Genomic DNA, 24,812 nt, shown 5'->3' on the forward strand with positions numbered 1-24,812 from the left:
TTAAAAAGAAAGGTGGGGCCAGTAGCCAGAAGGCCTGGGCAGATGGTGAGAGGGAGGTGAGGACAGCATAGTCAGGCCTTTGAAGCGCTGTCTGTGGCGGGGTGCAGAGAAGGGGCATGGGCCCTGAAAAGGGGTGTGAGCACAAAGGAGAGCACAGTTCTTTATTATGGAATATTTAAAAACAGTAATAGAAAGGAGAATATAATAAACTTGCCATACGTCGTCCATCACCCAAATCTAAGTTACCAAGATGTGGATACATTTAGTTCACCGATCCCTCCTTCCTCCTTTTTTTTTTCATTTTCCTTCCTAAAGTATTTTATTTAAAATTTTTAAGACCTGATGGGTTTAGCTCCATTAGTTGGACATCGTCCTGCACACTGAAAGGTTGCCAGTTTGATTCCTGGTCAGGGCACATGCTTGGGCGGTGAGTTTGGTCCCCAGTCAGGTGTGTGTGAGAGGCAACCAATGTTTCTCCCGCACATTGATATTTCTCTACTTCTCTTTCTCCATAAGAGTTTTATTTTTCTGATATTAAAAGTTAATAAAGACTTGTTTCAATTAACTTGAAAAAAGTTTTAATTGTGGTAAAATATACATAACATAAAATTTACCATCTTAACCATTCTTAAGGGTTCATGTAGTTCAGGAGTGTTAAGTAAGTTCACACTGATGTGCAGCCAATCTCCAGAACATTTTCACTTTTCGAAACAAAATTTGCACCCGTTAAAGAGCTCCCCTCACCCCAGAGCCTGGCAACCACTACTCTACTTTCCATCTCTATGAATTTGACTACTCTAGGCTCCTCATGTAAGTAGAATCACACGGTATTTGTCCTATTGTGACTGGCTTACTTCACTTTCCATAATGTCCTCCAGGATCATCCGCGTTGTCACTTATGCCAGAATTTCCTTCCTTTTTGAGGCTTAATGATATTTTATTGTATGTACACACCACGTGTTCATCCATTCATCCACTGACGAACACCTGGTTTGCCCCCGCCTTTTGGCTGTTGTATATGATGCTGCTATGTACATGGCTGTATAAATATCTCTTCAAATCTCTTCAACATTATGCTTTCAATTCTTTTTTATTTTTAAGATTTTATTTGTTTATTTTTAGAGAGAGGGGAAGAGAGAGAGAAAGAAAGGGAAACATCAATGTGTGGTTGCTTCTCATGCGCTCCCTATTGGGGACCTGGCCTGCAACCCAGGCATGTGCCCTGACTGGCAGTCGAACCAGCGACCCTTTGCTTTGCAGGCGGACACTCAATCCACTGAGCCACACCAGCCAGGGCATGCTTTCAATCCTTTAGGATATACACCCAGAAGCGGAATTGCTGGGTCATTTGGTAATCTTATTTAAATTTTCTGAGGAACATCATGTTGTTTCCCATAGCAGCTTTACCATTTATATTCCCATCAGTAGTTCACTAAAAGGGCTCCAGTTTCTCCACATCCTCATCAGCACTTGCTATTTTCTGTCTCTTTTTTGTTTTTTATTTTTTAAAATATATTTGATTGATTATGCTGTTACAGTTGTTCCATTTTTTCCCTCCCTTTTATTCCCCTCCACCCTGTACCCCACCTCCCTCCAGCATTCCCCCACCTGAGTTCATGTCCATGGGTAGTACATATAAGTTCTTTGGCTTCTCCATTTCCCATATTATTCTTAACCTGCCCCTGTTTTGTACTGACCATTTATGCTGCTTATTCCCTGTACCTTTTCCCCCATTCTCCTTTTCATCCTCCCCCTCCTCCTCCCTGCTGATAACCCTCCATGTTTTCTCCATTTCTGTGATTCTGTTCCTGTTCTAGTTGTTTGCTTAGCTCGTTTTGGGTTTTTGTTTTTATTTTTAGGTTCAGTTGCTGATAGTTGTGAGTTTGTTGACTTTTACTGTTCATATTTTTGATCTTCTTTTTCTTAGGTAAGTCCCTTTAACACTTCATATAATAAGGGCTTGGTAGCCCTGGCTGGCGTAGCTCAGTGGATTGAGCGTGGGCTGGGAACCAAAGTGTCGCAGGTTCAATTCCCAGTCAGGGCACATACCTGGTTTGCAGGTCACGGCCCCCAGCAACCACACATTGATGTTTCTCTCTCTCTCTTTTTCTCCCTCCCTTCCCTCTCTAAAAAATAAATAAATAAAATCTTAAAAAAAAATAAGGGCTTGGTGATGATGAACTCCTTTAACTTGACCTTATCTGAGAAGCATTTTATCTGCCCTTCCATTCTAAATGAAAGCTTTGCTGGATAGAGCAATCTTGGATGTAGGTCCTTGCCTTTCATGACTTGGAATACTTTCCAGCCCCTTCTTGCCTGTAAGGTTTCTTTTGAGAAATCAGCTGACAGCCTAATGGGAATTCTTTTGTAGGTAACTCTCTCCTTTTCTCCTGCTGCTTTTAAGATTCTTTGCTTATCTTTAATCTTGGCTATGTAATTATGATGTACCGTGGTGTATGCTTCCTTGGGTCTGAGCTTCCGGGACTCCTGGAAGTCTATTTCCTTTGCCAAATTGGGGAAGTTCTCCTTCATTATTTTTTCAAGTAAGTTTTAAATTTGTTGTTCTTCCTCTTCTCCTTCTGGTATCCCTATGATTCAGATGTTGGAATGTTTAAAGTTATCCCAGAGGTTCCTAAGCCTCTCTTCATTTTTTCTGAATTCTTATTTCTTCATTCTGTTCCAACTGAATGTTTATTTCTTCCTTTTGTTCCAAATCACTGATTTGAGTCCTGGTTTCCTTCCCTTCACTGTTGGTTCCCTGTATATTTTTCTTTATTTCACTTCGCATAGCCTTCACTTTTTCCTCTATTTTGCAGCTATAATCAACCATTTCTGTGAGCATCCTGATTACCAGTGTTTTGAATTCTTCATCTGATAGGTTGTCTTTCTTCATCACTTAGTTCTATTTTTGGAGTTTTGATCTGTTCTTTCATTTGGACCATATTTCTTTGTCTTGGTGCACCTGTTACATTGTAAGGGGTGGAGCCTTATGTTTTCATGGTGGGGGGCAACCCATGTTGCTGCACTGTGGTTCTGTATGTGGGGGAGGGGTCGGAAAGGGAACAGTGCTGCTTGCTCAGCTGGCTTTCAGTCCCTTCTTCCACTACCCACCAGCAAATTGGGCCCTTCTGGTGCCGATTCCTGGGTTGGTGAGTTTGTACATTCTAGGACCCTGTGGGTCTCTCCAATGAACTCTCCTGTGAGGCTGGGAGTTTCTCTCACCCTGGAACCCTCACAGATTTTTTCAGGCAGAGGTTTTGAAGCTTTCTTTTCCCTTGCTGGAATCCTGGGTTTGCAGTCTGCCTTGCTCCCCAGTTGTTCCTCCTGGTTTATCTGCACACAAATGTGGGACCTCCTGGTCCTCCAGCCACCACCTTGTCTCAAGTCCTCTCTGCCCCAGCTGCCCATCTCTGCCTCTCCTACCAGTCTGAATGAATGTTTTTTCTTTAACTCCTTGGTTGTCGGACTACCATACAGTTAGATTTTTTGACCGTTCTGGTTATTTTTGTTTTTAAATTTGTTGTTGTCCTTCTTTTGGTTGTGTGAGAAGGCAAAGTGTATCTACCTGTGCTTCCTTATTGGCTGGAAGTCTTTTTTTTTTTTTAATTTTTGATAGTAGTCATCCTAATGGGTGTGAGGTGGTATTGCATTTTGGTTTTGATTTGCATTTCCCTAATGATTAGTGATGTTAAGTATCTTTTTTCACTTGCTTTTTTTTTTCCTCATTCATCTATCTTCTTTGAAGAAATGTCCCTTCAAGTCCTTTGCCTATTTTTAAATCAGTTTGTTTGTTTTATGGTTGAGTTGTAGGACTTTAAAAATATATTCTGAATATTAACCCCTTATTACATATATGATTTCTAAACATTTTCTTTCATTTTGTAGGTTGCTTTGCTGAAGTATTTTATTTTATTTTTTAAAGATTTTATTTATTTATTTTTAGAGAGAGAGGAAGGGAGGAAGAGAAGGAGAGAAACATCAATGTGTGGTTGCCTCTCAAGTGCCCCCTACTGGGGACCTGGCCCCCAGCCCAAGCATGTGCCCTGACTGGGAATTGAACCAGTGACCCTTTGCTTCGCAGGCCTGCGCTCAACTCACTGAGCTACACCGGGCAGAGCTGCTGAAGTACTTTAAAGTAAATCCCAGACATTAAGTCATTTCACCAAAGGTGGATTTTATTAATGTTGGAAGGTCCTGAATGATGCTGAAATGGGACGTGGCCACACAGAGCCAGAGTGGAACTGTGTGGATGATGCTGTGCGAGGTGACACTGTGGACATGGGGAACAAGATGTGTGGCACTGAGGACAGGGCACCCTCAGTGAGGGTGATAGTGGCAGTCCCGTTGTCTGTGGCCCTGTGACACCAGTGATGTGTGACCCTGTGGACACCGTGAAATCACTGTGTACCACTGAGTATGTGGGACATGCCATATGAAGGTGACAGCAATCACGTCCCTGTATGTTGTCCTGGGGTGATGAATGGGACATTGTATGGGAGTGACAAGGATAGTGGATATGCTGTGGGTGATGGGGTGTGTGTGTAATCCATGCGGATTAGCCCAAGCCTCAGCTGCTGACCAGCATGGAGTGGACAAGGAGAAATGCCTGATAGGACCAGAAATAGTGTCCAAGCTGGAGTGAGGCATCCTTCCTCTGAAGTCCCCAGGAAGGCTTCCTGGAGGCAGGGTGGGTGCACACCCACAGGATGCTGTGGGTACCAGGCAAGAGCAAGGGCTGTGGCATCAGACAGCCCTGTCTGGCTCTCTCATCTAGCAAATCATTTTATCTTTGAGCTTGAATTCCCTCAAGTAGTGAATGGGACTGTTGGGAGGATTACATGAAATAGTGCTTTTAAATGAACAATATCTGGCGCTAAGCAAATGCTCACTGGTCTCTTGAGGAGCACATTCCTCATGTCCCTTGGCCCAGGCACCTGGAGTGATAGGGACGCCGGGGGTGTGCAGAGAGGGTGTGCTGAATGGGTGATATTATGTCCTCCCATGTCTACACCCCTTTGTCTCCGGCCTAGGGTTGTCAGTGCACCCCCCACTTGCTCCCACACCCTCCCCTCCTGGGCTCCTGCCATCTTCACCCATTACCAGCCTCCAGCCCAGGCCCCTGCAGCCTCATTCAATTAGACCGATGCAATTTACTTAAGAAAAAAAACTCATAATTTGGTTAATCACACCAGCAGGGGATCTGGCCCGGGTAGAGAGAGTGGGGATGGATACCAACAGCTGAGGACACAGGTCTGGAAGTGCCTGTCTCTCAGGTCCCCCGCGCATTCCCTTGGGCTTCGTTTTGGAGCCAACAGAGTCCAGAGCTTGAATATCCCAACTCCAGCTGCAGAGAGAGGCCTTGAGAGACAAGCATGGACTGACCAGGCTCACTTGTGCCCCTGGGAGGGCCCCTGGTCTTTTCTATGTCTTGGCCTCCCTGTCTGACCATGGGAGTTGGGCTGGGGGAGCAGGGGTCTCTGAGCCTCTGGCCAGCTAGCTGGTCTTTGCATCCCAGGTCTTCTCTGTCCCCCTCATGACTTCAGGAAGGCCTTCTCTTGGGCTTTGGGGATGGAGGGGTGGAGGGGGGAGGGGACAAACCTCAGGGGAAGTTCAGAGGGGGCGGTGTCCTCAGAGCCTCATCTGGAACATGTCCACTCCAGTCCCAGTGTCAGAGGCCCTTTGGTCCCAGGCTGCACACCTGGAGTGGGGGCAGGAAGAAAGGGAGCTGCTGTTTCTCAGTCACCTGCAGAGCCACTGCTTCTGATCTCATAGGTCATACCTTGCACAGGGGCCCCCACAGAGGGGGGTCAGCACTGACACCCAGCCCATTTCCCACTGCCAGCCCTCACCCTTCAGGGCTGCATTTGCCCAGGGGGTTAGGGTCACTTCTTTCTAACTTGCATAGAGGTGGCCTAGTCCCCTGCTGGGAGCCAGCTTAGGCAGGACTCGTATGGTTCCAGTTCAGTCTTCTCAGCAGTGCTGGGAGGAGGCACCAGTGAGGTTAAAAGACTTGTCCAGTGCCACACAGGCGACACATGGCAGGGTAAAGGTGTGAGCCCGGGTCTGGGGTGGGTGGGGGATGGGGTGCACAGAGGAGGAGAATCAGAACCCCACATGCACAGAGGGCAACACTCTCAGCCATGCACTCATTCACTCACTTGGAGTCAAAGCCAGCCAGGGGTGCACTCACAGTCCCTCAGACAGCCGCACGCTCCCTACAAACACCCAAGCTCACACAGACGCTGACATGGGCTGAGACAGTCGCTGCATGTGCCAGTGGCTCAGGCACCGGCGTGGACACAGGGGTGCTCGCACACTTAACTCTCACACACATGCTCCTACAGCATCACAGACCTGTGTGCTGTCACGCAGATGTCCACCTAGTGACTCAAGGGACAGCATCTGCTGCGGTCACATGATGACACCTAAGGTCAGGATTTACGGACGACTGATGGGCAGGCCACACATATGCTTAAGTCACCAGCAAAGTAGGAGCTCCCATGAAGTGAGAGAAAAGGTCCGTTGTGATGAGTGTGTCAGTTTTGATGAGTGCATCCAGAACTTTGCAGTCAAAAGAAGTCACATGAAAGCAATGTTAATTTTCATTTTCAAGACAAAATTTACATGGAGCCTGGGAGGGGGGGGTGGGCATCATCATCTTTTTAGGCCATCTGCAGGGCTTCCAAAGGAGCTCCATGGATGCACAAGCACAGCGACCCATGAGCTCTCCCAGGCCCCGCGTTTGCGCAGCCCAGGGCTGTGTGTGTGAGAATGTACGCCCGTTGGCTCCCGGGCCCCGAGCCCTAGGAGAGAGAGAAGGGAGAAGTTCTGCAGACTCCGGATGTTTGTTCTCTGGCTTCCTGGGCCCTCCAAAGGCAAATAACTTTGGGTGCCAAGCTGCTTGCCTGGGCGGAGTGGGTGGGGTGGTAGGTCGTGTGAGGAGCCTGCCCCTGTGCTCCTGCGGATGGACAGGGGCTCTGCGGATGGGGACCCTGTGTAAGGATGCAGCACGGCTGAGGCCCAGGGCCCGCTTCCGGTGGGTTCAATGGCCCATCACCTCCCCTCCCTGTGTCTCAGTTCCTCCATCTAGAAAATGGAGGGAAGGGGTAGGTGAGACCTCATGGGCTCTCCCCTGGAGACTAAAACTGAGAGGCATTCTAGGCCCAGGGTACAAAGGAAAAACACCAAAGCTGGGGAGGGAAGATGGAGGGGCCAATAGGGTCCAGGTTTCAGGGCAGGGTGCAGGGCCCCAGAGCCTGCAGCGTCTTTCCACCAGTGCCCCCCTCCCTGGAGAAGGGCTGTGCCTCAGTGCCAACCTCTGCTCAGGGCCCCTGCAGCTCAGACCCTCGCTGATCTGCCCGGGAACGGTGCAGGGGAGGCGAACACTGGAGGACAGGACCAGGGTAGCAGAGTAGCACAGTGGGGACAGGGTGCCGGAGCAAGACGAGGGCCAGACCTGGAAGGACAGGAAGGGAGAAGAAAGGACATCACAGTGCAGGAGGTGGACATGGAGGAGCTGAGGCCTGGAGGCGGAAGGCATGAAGAGGTGGGGGTGGGGGGAGTAAGCTTGGGAAGTTGGGAAGAGGCTGGAGCAGGGGAGCCTGGATCACCAGGAAGAGCAGACCCAATGTCAAGGTGCTTAGATTTTTATAAACAGCTCCCAGCAAGGCCTGGGCCCTGAGAGCCTATCCTGGGGCCCAGGAGCCAGGGCAGTCTTATGCAAGGGAGGGGGGATGTGGACTTCTATTTGGCTGTGGGTAGGGATGCGGGGCAACTCACAGAGGCTTCCGCCCTGGGGGACAGTGGATGGGAGCCCAGAGGCTGGGGCATGCCTGACATGAACCCTGCCCAGAGGATTCCTCACTCCAACCCCCAATACAGAGGAGATATTTTTAGGGACAATAAAAGTGCTCACACATTCCTGCAGGGGCAGCGAGAGGAGCGGGCCAGGAGCCAGTGCAGAGGGAATGGGTGGACCCCACTCCTTCCAGCTCTGGTTTTGTCTTCAGGGTCTTCCCCTCGGGGCTACAGAGGCTCTGTGACCCTGGCCATATGACACTCCCCAGGCCCTGTACCTAAGGTCCCCTCTTCATTCTTGTCTGTTCTTCTGCCTCTGAATTGGTTCTTGTCTGTCGCAGTTTCTTTCTCATAGTCCCCCACCCCAGGATTTGGGGAACAGCTGAGATGGGCCAGCCCCTGAAGATAGAGCCAAGGGCAGTAATGGGACCAAGTAGTGAGGCAGTGGGAGACATGTACCATGGAAGAACAGACAGCAAGAGGGACAGACATGGAGAGCCAGGGAGACTGAGAGACAGAAACAGAGCTAGGGACAGAGTCAGGGAGAGCCAAGTTCACCAAGACCTTTCCTCCGGGCACAGATTATCTGGAAGCCTGCCCACCCTGCCTCCTTCCTTGCATACTCTTGGGGACAGGGAGCTCACCCCTCTGCACTGCTTAAACTTCTCCTTTGTGGTATGACTGACTCACAGCAAGCATACATCTGCCTCCTTGTGGCTGCCTGCTCTGCCTAACTCTGCCCACATGCACCTCTGACCAAGAGTCTAGGACAGTAGGGACACCAGGTGACCAAGTTGACTGGGACAGCAGTGGTGAGGGGGTTGCTCATGATATGCCTTGGGAGGGAGCAGCGGCATGGAGGAGGGCGTGGGCATTGGGGATGGAGGCACTGTAGGCTCTGCTGTGTGGAGAGGCAGCTAAAGCTGCAGGAGGGGCCCTGAACCTGTCCTGGTCTCTGGATCTGAGGTCTGTCCCCCGAGGCCATTTCCCCTCCCCACACCCAGCTCTTGCCTCCCTCTTTCTGCCCACTCTGGCTATTCCCCATCCCTTCCTTTCGTGGCCTCACCCTCGTGCTAGGGACTGAGGGATCCCAGTGAGTCAGACCTTCAGAGATCTGAGTGTTCCCACAATTCCTTACCTCCCCAACACCTTTCCCCTTCTCACCCCTCATCCATCCCCAAACTTAGTCCTTTAGAGATCCAGGGAGCCCCAGGACAACCAGGAGGGCATTTTGGAGGAGGCAGGAGCTAAAGTAGAGCTGAGACTGGCTTAGAAATGGTGAGGGACCTAGGAGGAACTAGTTGTGACCACAGGAGGGGTGAGCTCATTGCGGGGAGGAGGACACTCACCAGGGTTGGGGGGCGCCAGGACCGGGCTCAGGTGTATTCTACAGTGCACGTGTCTCCAGTGTGGCTCGGAGGCTGGAGACGCGGCCCTGTTGGAGTAACAACTGAAGCTGGAGTCTGCGAAGGGTCGGGGGAGGGAGATGGAGGGGAGGAAGGGAGAGGAAATAAAGGAGAGAGGAGAGGAAGAGAAAAATTAGAAAGGAGGAGGGGGAAGGGCAGGCCCTTCCATTAGGGTTGGCCTCCTCGGCTCTAAGTGGCCCCTTCCATATGTCCTGGTCCCAAACAGGGCCCCACTGTCCCACCCAATGGCCTCGTATCTTATCTCACTCTGTCCATTCAGCACCCTCCTTTGGGACCTTCCCTGAGAAGGCCCTTCGTGGACCTGCTGCCAGAGGATGGGCATGCTCACCTGAGCCAGGTCCCTCCCCTCTGATCCTTAACCCCCTCCTCTAAGACGGGACCATCAAACAGGCACCTCCCAGGGTTTGCAGGAGGGTTAGAGACAGCGCCTGTTCCTGGGTCTCCAACTGTGGGCCAGCAGCATCTGCGTCATCTAAGAGTGTTTTGGAAATGGAAATTCTTGGCCTTATCCCAGACCTACTGATCAGAAACTCCGGGGAGGGGGGGCCAGCAATCTGCATGTTTTTTTTTTTCCTTTTTCTTTTTTTTTTTTCAATCTGCATGTTAACAGGCCCCCCAGGGGATTCACATTCAGGTTTGAGAGCCGCTGGTGGACGCTTCTCACACACAGTAGGCACTTGAGAAACATGCCTTCCCTTTCCCAAAGCCAGGCAAGCGGGGCACTGCCATTCAAGCTTGTCCTGGGTCTCTCTCCTTCTGGTTCCCTCAGATCCTGTCTCCGAGGGTCACTGAGCCTCTCTCCTCTATATTCTCCTGCCGCTGGTCCAGCTCAGCCTGGTTGAGGGGAGATCTGGAGCTGTAGGATATTAGTATTCCTGCGCAGGTCTTCTCTGAGTATTTAAGGCACCATGTCTGTTAGCAAGCTCCTTGGGCAGGTGGCAAATGTGGGTGGCAGGAGGGGAGGGGTTGCCTCTCCCACTTCCTTATAGAGTCTCCAAGTCTACAGGGCTAGGCATGCTGAGAAGCTGTGACAGTCACAGAATAAGCTTGGCGTGCTCAGCTCAGGCTGGGGTCTGAGGCCCAGCCAAAGGGGGCTACTCTGGCCTGGTCCCTAGGAGGCCTCCTCTGGGGAGTTCTGCCAGTCATCCTGATGAAGCATCTGGGCCGCTAGAGCCAGGCACATGCTGGGCACAGAGGCAGACTTGCTCCTTTGCCTTCGAAGGCTCTGTTCTCTGGGAAGATAAGGGACTGTGTACATTGCCCACCAGAACAGGAGGCAGGAAGCGAAAGAGCATAGATGGCATCTGCCTTGGCACGCCTGATTTCTCCCAACAGGGCACCTTTATGGGGTTCTCCCATTCTGTGGGTGCCCATCTCGGGTCAGGCTCTTTCTCCCCGGGTTCTCCAGGTGACTCCCTGAAGGTCTGCTGGGGATGGAGTGGGCAGGACAGACAGGAGCGGGTGGGGGCAGGAGTGTGCAGGAGAAGGCACAAGAGGAGAGAGGCTTTGGGGGTGGGAAAACACATCAAGATGCTGGCAGGTGAGATGGGAGGACAGCCTGTGAAAGGGATGGATGTAGCATGAAAGAGAGAGACACACAGCCCCAGAGGGAAGGAAAGAGGACTAGAGAGGGAAAGGGGCCCCAAGGTCCTGGAGGATCTTGACAAACCCCCTTCCTTTAGAGAAGAGGACACCAAAGCCCAGGGAGGAGGGCTCCCCACCCAGGCTACACAGGGACATAGCATAAGCAGAGCTGGGGAAATCAGTATGTATTGCCAATCCCAGTAACACAACTTGAGTCTTGGGAGGTACTTGACTATGGGGTTTGATGTGACTTTGATGTTTGATTTTCTTCTAGGCCACCATGCAGGGCACTGTGAGGCTTTCTTCCAGACATGGAAGGGTGGTTCTAGGCAGCAGGGAGGGTAATAGGTAGTTAATGGAGGTGGGAAAGACAAAGAAACCCATGGAGGTGAAACAGGAGAATGGGTTGTGACAGTGACACTGACCCATAAGAAGGGCATTAGTCCCTGTGCTGGTGGCACCAGAAGGCACAAAGCCAAGGTCTTTGGCTTCATATAATCGTAGGCATTAAGGAGTTAGAAGTAAGTTAGTCCAGACCCCCTCCCCTACCCAAACGAGTGCAGAAATGCTGATGCAGACCCAATGCTGGCTCCAGAGGAACTCCGCCTCCTCCGGAACAAAACAGGCTCCCTTTCCTAGTACTTGGGGTGCGAGACTAGTAGGTGGGGGTGGCACTGTCTGTGGTGCAGAGTGGCACTGCCTCCAACCACAGAGCTACAGGTAGGGAGCTGGGGAAAGCAGGAAGGCTCCACCCATCCATCCATGCCAAATCAAAACAAAAAAACGTAAAACTATACATTGCAGACCTGGATGGACTCATTTTTACTGAGGAAACTGAGGCTCAGAAGAGGAAAGAAGCCTGCTAAGGCCACACAGAGCTTCTGTGGTCCGTCTGAGACCAGACTTGCAAATCGCTGCTTGTGTCCACACACACCAGTTCTCCCCTGTGGTCTGGGAAATTGCCTGGCTGTGCTGACATTTATACTGATGTTTGTTCAAAAAAGCTTCGAAGGCAGGAAATGTGACCTTCCTTCACCCCATCCTGAGCCTGGGTTGTGTGCGTGTGCGTGCATGCTAAGTGCTAATTTGTGTGTGCATTTTACATATGGTTGCATTTTATTCATGTGTGTGCGTGTGTTTTGGCAGTGGCGTGTACATGGTGATATGTATATGTGTGACACATGTAGATGTGCATGAGAGCAGGTGGGGCTCCGTCTGAACTTTCCCTTTCCTTTTCTTTTTAAGATTGCTGGGGCTCCAGCCCTTGACTTGAGCCTTGTTAGTCCCCCACCCGTGCCTCCCGTAGGGGCATTTCCCCACTTCCCGTGCTCAGCTGCTCCCCACTGATTCCCTCCTCCCTTCCCAGGGGCAGCCACTCTGCTCCCATCTCCTAGGCTTTGCAATTTGAGTTATTTCCTCCTTGAGCTGATGCACTGGAGGTGATGTTGCTTTGAGATGTTGCTCTGAGATCGGTTCCGGGAGGAGGTTGCAGCACTTGAGCAAGCCTTGAAGAACTCTCAGAGGGTGAAGGTGAAGTGACCCTTCCCGGTTGTAGTTCCTGCACCCAACAACCCCCGCTCCTGGGCCGGGCATGGCAGGACAGGAAGTGCGTGGACAGAAGGATGACAGGCAGAGAGCCCCAGGCTTCAATGGCCAGTCTGCACCCAGCCCACTCTGGCTGGATGTGACTCCCCATCCCTGCAGCTGCCCTAGCTCTCCCCAAGTCTCCTATCCCCATTCTCCCATCTCTGCCCTTAGCCTGAAGAGTCACAGAAAACTAACCAATCAGAACAAAGGACAGAGAACCACCTACCAATTCCAGTAAAGGACAGGTCAGGGCATCCCCCAATCCAAATAAAGGGCAGGTCCAGGAGCCCACCAATCAGAACAAAGGACAGACTGTTCTCTCTAAAACCCCTGGAGAGGGAACTGGGGGTCAGGTGCAGAGCAGGAGCCCAACAGGGTCTGGAGATCCAAAGACTTGGATTCTGAACTTGGCTCTTCCCTGACTGGCTGGCTGACCACGGATAGGGCATTGCTCCTCTTTGTGCCTTAGTTTTCTCATCTGTCAAATGGGGATACACAACTGTTCCAAGCCCGTGACTTTGAAAAAATTCTCCCCCTACATAGGGCTTACTTCATCACCTTGGCCCCTCTCCTCCAACTTCCACAGCACATTCATATCAGACTGCAGGACAGGGCCCCTCAGCGCTTAGCTTGTCTACTATACCTCATCCATCTCTAGTCCAGAGCAGACCCAAACCAGCACCACCTTCTAGCACCCTCCCTTGGGAGCCGCAGGCTAAGGAGTCTGGATTGGCAGACTTTATTTCAGGATTATAATGAGGCATTGGCTCTCCCTCCCCTCTTTAGTCTGTAGAATTGACCTCTGACGGCAACAATAACCTACATGTACCCGGTGTGAGCAAGCAGGTATTTCTGAGCCCTGGCCCTGTGAATCCGTAAGGGAATAGCTGCACCCATGTGAGCCTCTGTGTGTGTGTCAGGAGGGTGTCTGAAGGCACGCTGGCATGTTTCTGCGAAGGTGTGAAGGCCGGTGGCTGTGCAGTCAGTTTTGTGTGCTGCCGAGGGCGTGTGCCCTGTGACCGGAGTGCCTGAGGACAATGGATCCAATTTGGGAGTTGCATTGTTTGGAAGCAGCAGTTTCTGTTGTCTGAGGGCAGAGACAGATCTCTGTGATCGAAATGTGTCTTTATTCTTGAGCAGTGGCAGGGATCAGAGGGAGGCTGGGGGCTGCGGAAAGCAATACCAAGTGAACATGTGAGCAGAAAGCCCACTGCTCCCACTCCTGGGAACACAGGGGTGGGAGGGCAGGGAAGAAACTGAAGCCAAGAAGATGACAGGGTGGAATCTGGAGCTGCAGCCTGGACCCCAGGGCAGGACTTCTCTCTGTAGCCTCTCTGAAAAGTGGGCAGTAGCCCATTCGGGGGGAGCCCCTTCCCTCTGTCTCTCCTGGTGGCCTCTGCCTATGTGGCATGGCTTTGCCTGGAAGAACATCCTTCATCTCATTGGGCCAAGGGCAGCCTCCTATGAAATACTATGGGTCTCCAGGCTGTCCCTGGGGTCACAGAGTCTAGCCCCCCTGCCCTGGAGAGCCTGGCAGGTTAGAGTTGAAGACTGAGACCCCTGGGTCTGCTTAGCTTCCGGCTAGGTGCCCCAGGCTCTTCAGTCTCAGCCACATGAAGGACTTGGTTTCCAACCCCTTCTTACTCTGAGTCTCATCCTGTGCTTACCTCGGACACAGTGCACTGGGGGTGGTCTGATCAGACTACAGGAGCAGGGTAACTCATCTTCTCTACTCAGGCCAACAGAGCTTTGTCAATACGGCCTGCAGTTTCAGCATTTCAGTTCATTACCAGCCATCACACTATGGGCTCCTGCTGAGACTGCGGTCCACTAAGACCCTCAACCTCATATTATTTTCACACGAATTGGGGCCAAGCCATGTCTCCTTCATTCCACAGACAATCACTTGGCTTTTTGAACACAGACCCAGCCGTCCACAGGGAAGATATCAGAAAGAAACTTCCAAGGGCTAGTGGGGAGGGCCTGGCCGAGTGAACAGTATGAGTCATGATCCTGCCTTGGCCCCAGACCTCCTGTTCTGTTACCCTTCCCTTTGATCGCCGTGACTCTGGCCGAGTTAATAGAGCAAGAAGCAGGGACCTTCTTTGTTTCTGTTCCGGCTCTCCAAGGACGATGCCTGCTCCTGGGTTGGGAATGCTGTGAGGCAGTCAAGGCTGACTTCTCCTGCCCCCGCCCCCCATCTAGATAGGAGCTGGCCCAACTGTGGCTCAGGCCTGCCTTGGACCCTTGCTACTCCCAACCCAGCCCCTCACTAGGCTGAAAAATGAGACTGGGTGAGACCACCTCCCCCTGGAGGAAAGTGAGTGGGACCCACATTCAGCAGGTGTTTAGCTAAACACCTACTCTGCATGGATAATCTGGGAGGCATCTGTTAGGGCTCAGTTTCATTTCATCTCCACATCAGCCTGTAGAGGGAGAGAGCCGTAGCTGCCTCCAATTTAGAGATAAAAGACGGAGGCTCAGTGACTTGACCAAGGCAGGCGCTACCGATAAATAGTGGGTCTAGACTTAAAGTTTGAGGAGGTTTTTTTTGTTTGTTTTCTTGTTTTGCTTTGTTTTAATGTGGAAGCTTGTACTTTCTGCACTATACCAGAGTTGTCCTTGGCTAAGGGATAAGAAACCCAAGGTTGAGCCTCGACTTGACCTCTTGACTCACTGTGAGCTCCTTGCTAGGTCCCTGGCCCTTCCCTGAGCCCCAGTCTTCCCATCTGTGAGATGAGTGAAGTTGGACATTCAGAAGCCTTAAGACTTGTTGGATTCTGACATCCTCAGATCCTGGGGTCCCAGTGTTGGAGAGCCTCGGGCTCTGGTTTAAGCTGGGAGTGTGTGCTCAGCGGCTCTGGCCCACTTGGCAAAGGCCCTCACCGCCCTTTCCTCTCTTCCAGGATGCACTGCTGAGCCTGGGCTCCGTCATCGACGTTGCGGGCTTGCACCGGGCTGTCAAGGAGGCCCTCTCAGCCGTGCTCCCCAGAGTGGTAGGTGCCTGGCTCCGCACTTCCCCTGCCCCCCAAACCTTTGCCCAGCTCCTTGCCGTACCTCACATAGGGTCAAGCAGGAAGGAAGAGAAAGGGCTCCTGCCAAGAGGATTCTTGTGCGGAAGTGAAGGGGTCGGCTGGGCTGAGCGTTTGGAGAGGGATCCCTAGAGGAGGAGGGTGAAGCTAAGCCCCGAAGACTGAATTTACGTAGCAATCCGGGAAGGCCGGAGACAGGAGCGGCCTTCCAGCTTAACTGATAAGATCATGGCTCAGATACTAGAAGGGATTTACCTAGGAAAGCATGGGGGGGGGGGGGGGGGGACGACACGCAGTGGCATCACGTGGGCTTTGGAATGCGTACAGCAGGGGGAGGTGAGGGCAGGCATGGAAAAGAACTCCCTTGATGCGAGGTCTGGGAGGTGCTGGCCTGGGGCTCGGCCTTGACGAATGGGTCTGTGCTGATGGAAGGTGTCCTGCCTGGAGACAGCGTGCTGGACGAGACAGCCTCTCGGAACCTTTAAGTTTCTTTCCAACCCATTCCGACACCGTGGATGAGGTCGAAGATGCATGCAGGTGGAGGGTGGCTGCCTGGGCCCATGATCACCTGTTCACCATGGTGTCCTGAGCCCAGAGTGTCTTGGTGGGGAAACTTTGCCCCTCGTTAGCTGTCCCAGGCCACCCCCAGCCTGGCTCCAGTGGTTACCACCATCCTTCAAGCAGGAGGATGGATAAACCAGCCTTCAAGACCCAGAGCAGCAGAGTCTCATTTGTGCCACAGAGGGAAGCAGAGGACTTATCAGTCTGGAGAGGGGGTTCTGCCCTTAGGGGCACAGAAGACTTCCTAGAGCAGGAGATGCCTAGACTGAGTCCCCATATCCTGGAACGGGGACTCTACTCTAGGTACCAGCCAAGGACAACCTCTGCTTCAAGAGATAAGGGTAATTCAGAAGGTGAACCCCTTACCCCTGGGGCCAGCTGTGTCTGAATCTGCTAATGGGTAAACCACCTGAGGCCCAGAGAGGGTGGGTGCTTCCCCCAAGGTCACACAGCATGACAAAGACACACGGGGCTTGGAACCTGAGCACCCTCATTCCCTCTCCTCAGCTCTGCCTTCTCGAAACCTCCTAGAAGTTCAGAGCCCAGAGGAGAGCTGATGAGTGAGCTGTATTGAGCATGAAGTCGTCAGGAAGTGGGTGGTGTGTTGGCACTCAAAAATAAATCCTTCCGGAGAAGGATGGGACTGAGGCAACATCTGGCCTGGGGTGGAGACACATCTGGAAAGGAGGGGGTAGGGAAGGTGGCAAGTCAGCGTCTGCGAGGCTGCCCGGGCCCCGCTGTGGCCGCGGAGGCCATCCTGGGAGGGGAGGAGGAGGCGACTGGCCAGGCCTTCCCAGGCCGGGTGCCTGGCTGTGCCCACCGAGATGCCCTGCCCTGGATTAGTTACGTCCCAAAGCTGGGTGCTGGACAGACAGCTGTGGTCCAGGTGCCTGGGTTCCCAGAACAGTGGGTAAGGTCTACCTTGGTTCATTCAAGAGACCTGTTTGAGCTGGGGAAGTCCTGACTTAGGCCGATTTGCATGGAGAGGCTTGGCCTTCAAACAGAGGTGGGGAAATGGGAGGTCTGCTCTGCCCTCAGACTGGGGGGAGGGGTCTCCCTACCCCATCCCCGCCCCACACTCACCCCTCCACCCCCGCGGTGAGGACCGTGCCAGCACCTGGCTCCCTCATCAGCACCCATTGTGGCAGGCAGCCGCAAATGCAGATGGTGCTGATGTGTCTGAAACAGTTCCCTTCTTCTCTCCAATGAGCTCAGCTAATTTTAACCCAGAGGCTGAGGAGAGTGAGGGGGTGGGAGGCAGACAGGCAGCGGATATGAAGTAAGGAGCTGTCCTCTCTGCCACCCCACCCCCAGATCATCCACCCCTCTCCCTGCCAGGGAAGGGCTCTCTGTGAGACCCTGGGTGCTGTGGGGTCTCTTCATCTCTAAGGAACACCTCCCACAGGCCCTTCCCGGGCTGCTAACATGGCTGTATGACAAGAAGGAGGCTGAATATAGATGAGGAGTGGGTGGTCTCCTTCCCACTGATTTCTTCACCCCTGAACTCCCTGCCTGGACCCTCACCCAGGAGGACAAGAGGGCTCCAGGCCTTGCCTGTGTCCACCCCTCTCACCCCTCTCAGGCCCCTGTCATCGCTGTCCCACACCATACTGTGTCTGGGCCAACTCCTGGGGGTTGGAAGAGGCTGGGGTCTGGCTGGGGACAGCCAAAGGCAACAAGAGTGGCTGATAGGATTAAGGACTCACAGTCATGAAGGCAACTACTTTTTTTTTTAAGGTTTTTTTTTTAAGATTTTATTTATTTATTTTTAGAGAGGGGAAGGGAGGGAGAAAGAGAGAGAGAGAAACATCAATGTGTGGTTGCCTCTCACATGGCCCCCACTGGGGACCTGGCCTGCAACCCAGGCATGTGCCCTGACTGGGAATCGAACCTGCGATGCTTTGGTTCGCAGCCTGTGCTCAATCCATTAAGCTATGCCAGCCAGGGCCTGAAGGCAACTACTTTTGCTGAAAAGGATTCCACACTCTCTGAGGGTGGGCTTCCAATACCTAGCTCACATGTCACCTCCTCCAGAAGCCCTCCCTGATACCATCAGCATAGTTCTCCATTCTCCCCCAGAGATAACAGCATCCCTCAGGATACTCGGCTGAGCTTGTGAGTGCCCCCTCACTGGAGTGTGGGCTCTGCTGGACAGCACTGGCATCTGGCTCCCCCTCGTCACACACAGCGTGGTCATGGAGGTATTCTGCAAGGCTGTGTTGAATGGGGGTTGGCTGTAGAGCCCTAAGAGTAGCCAGTCCTGCCTGGAAGGAATGTGTAATTTTGCGTGTGGGTCAGTGAAGGCAACTGATTTTACCAAGACCTGCTCTGGGCTCTTGGAGAGGGTGGATTGACAAGCTAAAGACTTGACAAGCTTTGAGCAGAGCTTTGACCTCACTCTGGGAAGTGATCATTTCAAAATATAAATCTGTTCTGTCTCTCAGGGCTCACCTCACACCCCTTCCACCCGGCAGCAGCCCCTGGCCTCCTCTCCCAGCTTGGTTTACAGGCCCTTCCAGCTCAGCCCCGGTGGCGCCCAAACCCATCTCCTGTGCCCCTTCCCTCACTATCAGTTCCATAAATGCTCAGCACTCTCCCACCTACATAGCTGCTACTCAGCCCAAGAGCCATTCTCCTGTGCCTCGCCCACTCCCTGAATGAGTCTAATTTCCCTTCCAGTTACAGCATTAAGGCTACTTCCTCCAGGAAGTCCTCCCAGCTTGAGTCACAATGTGTGGTTTCTTGTAGAATTGCTGGGGTAGGAGGAAAGCTTCCAGAGCATTCTAAGCCACTCCTGCAGTAGGGCCCTGAGTGGACACTCAGCTATTGTTGGCTGTGGTTGGACCCATGGCAAGGAAACATCCCAGGGTGGGCATGGGAGACTTATCTGCACCTTCAGACCCCGTCCTAGTGCCTTGGACTTAGGGCTATAAGTAAGAAAAGCCCACAGGGCCATGGGTCACTGCCTGCCCAGAACACTTTCTAAGCGGAGAAGGTGAAGTGGTGAGTTCATAAGGGAATTTTCCCACCCTGACTGCATCTAGAATTACCTGGGGAGTAAACACAATCAGACGCCTGCACCCACACCCAGAGGGTCCGTGAACTTGTCACCTGGAACTGTGTACAGGCTGGAACTGGGCAGCTGAGAGGCCCTGTCTGCAGGGTGTCACGAGTGCCTTCTCTTTTAGGAGACTGTCTACACCTACCTGCTGGACAGAGAGTCCCGGCTGGTGTGTGAGGACCCGCCCCACGAGCTGCCCCAGGAGGGGAAAGTCCGGTGAGCCATTCATCATCCTACCGCCCTCCCTCATGGTCAAGGATCTCAGGCCTGGGGCACCTTTCAAGGTCCCCTGGTTTGCCCTTCCCCATCTGACCTTGACCTAAGCTTCCCTGCCAGGTGGGGTTTCTTGGCTGAGCCACTGACCCCAGCATAGAGGGGAGAAGCAATGTCTTCTTTGTGTTGGGCTGGGGGAGTGAACCGCACAGGGAACGTGCCAGCTGGTAGGGTTTCTCTGAAAGGGTTCTTCTAAATTGCTGCAGCCTCCTGAGAGCTGAGTCTCGGGATGTCAGGGCTGCAGTTCATCATTTAGAACCCCAGCAGGCTAGGAACACTGCCTGGAAGGTTCTCGCAGAATCACATAATCGCAGGGTTTGGAATCGCTGACTGCTGGCCTTGCAGGGGACATGGGTCTGAGAAGAGAGTGTGCAGAGGCACTGTCCTGCTGTGGGCGCTGGAGCCCGACTGCCTGGGTCCGAATCCCAGCTCCCCCTTTGCTGGCTGTGTAACCTCGGGCAAGACACTCGCCCTCTCTGTGCCTCGGGTTTTCTCATTTATAAAGTGGTGATAATAATAGTGCTTATCTCAGGGCTGCTGGGAGAATTAAATGAGTTTAGCCCATATAAAACACTTAAAGCTGTATGAACGATAAATGTCTGCTTCTGTTTTCGTTAAGACAGAGTGTTAGAATCACTGACTTTAGGGAGATGGGCTGAGTGCCCTACGGGCCCCTGACACCTCTGAGCCTAGGAATTCAGCCTCCTTATTTTCTGGGTGGGCAAACATGAGGCGTGTCCAATGCCACACACCTAGTGTGAGGCAGAGCCAGGCCTGGGACGTGGTCTTCTGGCTCCTGGCCATTCGGGGAACAATGAGGGGAAGAGGAACTTGTCAGACGAGAAAGCGTCGACAGGCTGGAGTGCGGGTCCAAAGGAGGGCAGGGCTCGGAGGAGGTGCTCACTGGCTTCTAAGCACTGCAGGCCCATCCAGGGCCAGGGACCCCTGGGTTGGGATCTGGGGGCTGAGTGGGCATGGGGTGTGTTACTGGGAGGCAGCGCCCCGCTCCCTGGGGGAGAGCTTCTCCAGCAGGTTGGGAAGGCCAGGGCCATAGCCTTTTCAGGTAGTAGAAGGGGCTGGCAAGATGCTCACCTTTCTCAGAGGCCATGGGAAGAACTGCTCTTTGGGGACACTGACAGTGCTGTTGCAGGGCATGCTGGTGGTCCTGGTGCTCGGAACCCTGGTTGCTGAATGCTGGGTCTCTCCCTCTGCAGCACCCCACAGCCTTCCCACCTCCACCTCTCCCAGCTGATTTCCCCACAGGGCGGGTGGTGGGTGACACTCTCCCCTTCAGCATTTCCAGGGCCTAGGTGAATCAAGCCGGCCATGCTCCTCTCTGGCCTCTACTGGCCCGTCTGTAAGATGGCAGAATAGGGCTGGGAGATCTTTGGAATCTTAAGGGGAAAAAAAATACTGTAATGTCCCCTTTTCTCCTCTGAGCCAGCTCCCCCACCCCTAATTCTCAAGAGCTTTGCTTAATATGAGCTTGCCCTATTCAGGAAGTTTCTTCAGAGAGCCGAGGAAGGCCTCCCTGGGAAAGGGGCCCAGGGTCACGGGCTCAGACGGCAGCGGGAGCATCCGCAGGGTTCACTCTGCCCCTTCTGGGGCTGCCAACACTCCTCTCAAGCTTTCTGCTGCTGGGGATGAGGGTCTGCGGTCCAGGCGGCTTGGAGGGGGCTCAGACCCTTTCAGTGTCCCCTAACCCTCAACCACTTCAGACTAAGTGAAGCCTTTGGAAAAGGTACAAAAAAAAAAAAACACAGACAATTAGGAGGGAATGTTTCAGTGCTGTTAGCCCAGAGTTCTGTGGCATGGGGAGGGGCGTGCCTGCTGGGGGCAGGGCTCAGAAGTCCCAGGAGGCTGAGGAGGTAAGGCTGGTGAGAGGTGAGGGGGTGGGGGCATCCCTTGGGACATGGAGATCAAAGTGCATTCAGGGTGGCAAAGCGTGGGGGTGAAATCTGCACTCCACCCCCACATCTGGGGGTGAGCCCGCCTCCCCCACGAGGGCTGAGACATAAGTATGTGGAGGGGGAAAAGCACTGGAATGGCAGCCACACAGGCCTGTGCTTGCCACAGTGCCCAGTGCACAGTAGGGGCTCAGGGGCTGCTGGCCTTCCAGCCCCAAACCCCCACACACCGACACAGCGGGTGGCCTTGAGAAAATTACTTCTCTTCTGGCCTCAGTCTCTTTTTCTAGAAAATGGGTGGGGTTGGGTACAGGGCGCTTCCAGGGGTGTCCTCTGTGGCACTGGCTCCAACAGGAGCCCAGGGCCAGGCCCCTGCCCGGCTGAGGTGGAGCCCGAGGCGCAGGTGGTGCCCAGTGCAGGGGCTGCTGCTCCAGGAAACCCTGGAGGGCTGGCCAACAGGGCAGGTGTGAAGTGGAGGCAGGTCACAAAGACAGATAAGGGCCAAGGGGAGAGGCAGAGGACGGGGGTGGGGAGGCAGGGTGGAGATGGGCCACGGGCAGTGAGCAGGTTACCGGCTACCCAGCCGCGCCTGCCAGGGCCCCCCCACCCCCACTCCTCGGGCTTGCAGACGCCCAGCTTCGTCCTCCCAGTGTGTTTCGGTTTCCTGCCTCCTCGTGCTTGGCGCAAGTGCACTCTCCTCTGCAAAGTCCTTCCCTGCCGGCTGCATCTCGACCAGCCCACCCTTCGCTTCTTTTCCAAGACCCAGATGGAGGCCCTCTAGGAGGTCTGCTCCATAGCTGCCCGGCACTAAGGAAGATCCAGGTTTCGGAAAAGGTGCCTGCGCCAGAGTCGGTCCGTCCACAAGCAGAACCCTGGGCTGGGAGCTGGGAGATCTGGGAGCCAGAACAACGTGGCTGCAGTTACAATCCCATGTGCTCTCTCCGGGGCCGCAGGGTGAACTTCCACGAGGTGACAGGATCGGACGCTGGCATGTGAGGGCAGGGCCAGCTCTGGGTTCCGAGAGCCTCGAGGGGCCTCGGGGTTGCGTGGGAGAGACCCTGGAGGGCTGCCTGGGCCCCGGGCTTTGTGGAAGTTTTCAGCTCCCTCTTCTGGGCTCCCCGCCTCCATCTCTCAGCCTGTTTCCATTCCCAGCCTGCCGCTCTCCTCTTCTTATTGTGCCTCCCACCATCCTAAAGCCTCTGACTACCCACTGCCGAGCTCAGCGAAATCAGGGCCTTTGAGCTGAAACAGAGATACCACCTGCACCGCCCCAGCTGGTGGCCCACCACCACGAACGCCTAGGGGTTCCCAGGGCTCAGCCTTGAGGAGTTGATTCCTTAGAGCTGGTCCCTTCTCACAGCAGAATCCGTCTGTCCATCTGATTTGTCTCAAGGGACACAAGGAATAGTCTGTTCCCATCTCTGGAGTCTCACACTCTGGGAGAGGAGGAGAGCATCCAGGTCCTGGCCAGAATCGTAATTTGTCTCCGAGAGAGAGGAGAGGTCAGGGTAGGGTTGAGGCTGGGAGGAGGGGTATCAGAAAAGGGTTGGGGTCACACCAAAGAAGGGTCTCAGAAGAGTGAAAGGTGGCCTGCACACCCAGCTCTTTCCAGGCCACCGGCCCCACCAACAGAAAGCCTTTCCGTCGACTCTTTCCACTAAACAAATAGTTGTTAAAGGGACGGAACTGTCATAAAGTCCACACCCGTTCCTCCCTCCACTCTGCGCCCATCTGTCTTTATCTTCAGTGGGGCAGATCGTGACCACCCAGGCGCCCGGGGCTGAGTCATTAGCCTTCAACCTGGACAGCTGGCCCCCGGGTGTGGAGTGCCCTCAGCCCCCACCATCCCCCCGGAGAGAGGGGTGTGGGGTGGAGGAGTCAGGAGGGGAAAGGAGGCAGGTAGAGCAGGGGCTCTGGGTCAAGGAGAGAACCATCTTGGGGGGGTGAGCAGTAGACAAAGCCCCTGCCCCCATCTGGGGTGGGGACAGCAGCTCTGGGAAAGGTACAGTGGAGGAGAAGGGCTCGAATGGGGACGGGCTGAGGGGAGCATGGTCTGTCTGGGGCCGTGGGATGTGGCTGGGCCAGCAAGGCCAGGATGGGGGCAAGGTGCCAGGGCATAGGACTCCTGAGGGTGGAGGATCTGTGGAGGCCCTGCACTCGGTGGGAGATCTGGGCCCCCCACCCCAAGGCTGACCTGCCCCAGCCCCACCTCTCCTCTGCTGTCCCGGGACCACAAACTGTGGGGCACTCACTGCTGCTGAGTTTCCTGTCTGTCAAATTCTTCCTGTGTAGTGAGAGTTTTTTCCCAGCAGCCAGCAGTCAAACCTGACCTTTACCTTCCCCTGCTGAAGTGCCTCCCAGGTCTCCTGCTGCCCTCGGGGTCAAGCCCAGCTCCTCAAGTCCCTGTTCCCCTCCGGTCTTGCTCCCTGCTGTCCAGCCACACCAGCTCCTTGCCACTGGCCCGCCCCAGTGCACACATTCTTTCTCTCCTCCAAACTTTTGCACACGCAGTTCCCTCCGCCGGCACCTTCCTTCCTGTCTGCCTTGTTAACCTCTGCATGTCTTCTAGAACGCAACTCCCGCGTACCCTCCTCCAGGAAACCTTCTCTGACCCCACTTCCGTCCTGCACCTGGGTAGGCTGGGCGTACTCTTCCTCCCTTTGTCAGAGCCCGCACCGCGCACTCGAGCAGGCGTCTGCTTGTCAGTCCCTGCGTGACGTGGGCACTCCGGGGGTCAAGCACGTGATCTGCCTCCTCTTCTCACTCAGTTCTCAGTACCAAACCTGACCCAGAAGAACCCAGGGACAAACACTTCGTGGAATGAAAGGCTTCAAGCAGAGTGTTCCCATAAGTATTTAGTCGAACAAACTTGATCTGGCTCTATTATGGGGGATGGATTTAGGGACCGGACAGGAGGCAGGAAGCTAGGCTAGAGGCTGCGGCAGGGCCAGGGGAGAGGTGGCTCTGTGTGCGCTGGGCAGTGGCTTGGGAATGGAACTCAGAGGAAAGTCGTGAGAGATGCATGGGAGGTGACTCACTCATTGGCTGGGGGAGGTAAGGAAGAGGGAGGCAACTAGGGCAGTTTGTGGACAGGCCGCAAGGGCCCCGGGGGTATTGGTGGCAAGGGTCAGTTCAGATTGGGACTGGGTGCCTTTGACAATCTCAGGGACATGCATGGCAAGCCTCCAGGAGGTCTTTGGGTGTCTGGAGCCCATGAGAGGGGACACTGGAGAGTCATGAGGCCATTAACACAGAGGAAGGAGTTTTGTACAGAAGAGAAGCTGAGGGTAGATTCCTTCATCAGGGCCTTGGGGGGAGAGAAGAGGTCGAGGCAGACCTGGGTCTGGCGTGGGGTGGTGGGGTCGGGCCAGGGGGTGGGTTTGGAAGTGAAGAGCCAGGGCCGGTGGGATGAAGCTGCCAGTCCACTAGCCAGCGATGCAGGGACCAGTGCCACCTTGTGGCTGCCCAGTAAGCAGATTGTCCCAGCCTGAGTGGCTGGGTAGGGTCCACAAAGAGGATTTGGATAAAGGTCACCAAGGCCAGCCCTGGCCTCCTTGAAGACCCAGCTTTTACCAATTTAGTC

The 24,812-nt window shown here is 53.9% G+C and overlaps 1 protein-coding gene across 3 annotated transcripts in view; it reads left to right on the forward strand.

Annotated features, from left to right (window-relative positions):
- The window catches only part of PDE2A (phosphodiesterase 2A), a 91,348-nt gene that overhangs the window by 44,488 nt on the left and 22,048 nt on the right, over window positions 1-24,812 (forward strand). For all 3 annotated transcript variants that reach the window (XM_028515623.2, XM_028515625.2, XM_028515624.2), the window contains 2 exons: window positions 15,302-15,391; window positions 19,177-19,265. In XM_028515623.2, coding sequence (XP_028371424.1) covers window positions 15,302-15,391; window positions 19,177-19,265 — 179 coding nt within the window. The remainder of the gene's footprint in view (window positions 1-15,301; window positions 15,392-19,176; window positions 19,266-24,812) is intronic.

The sequence above is a fragment of the Phyllostomus discolor genome, chromosome 6 (assembly GCF_004126475.2).
Source record: "Phyllostomus discolor isolate MPI-MPIP mPhyDis1 chromosome 6, mPhyDis1.pri.v3, whole genome shotgun sequence".
NCBI lineage: Eukaryota > Metazoa > Chordata > Mammalia > Chiroptera > Phyllostomidae > Phyllostomus > Phyllostomus discolor.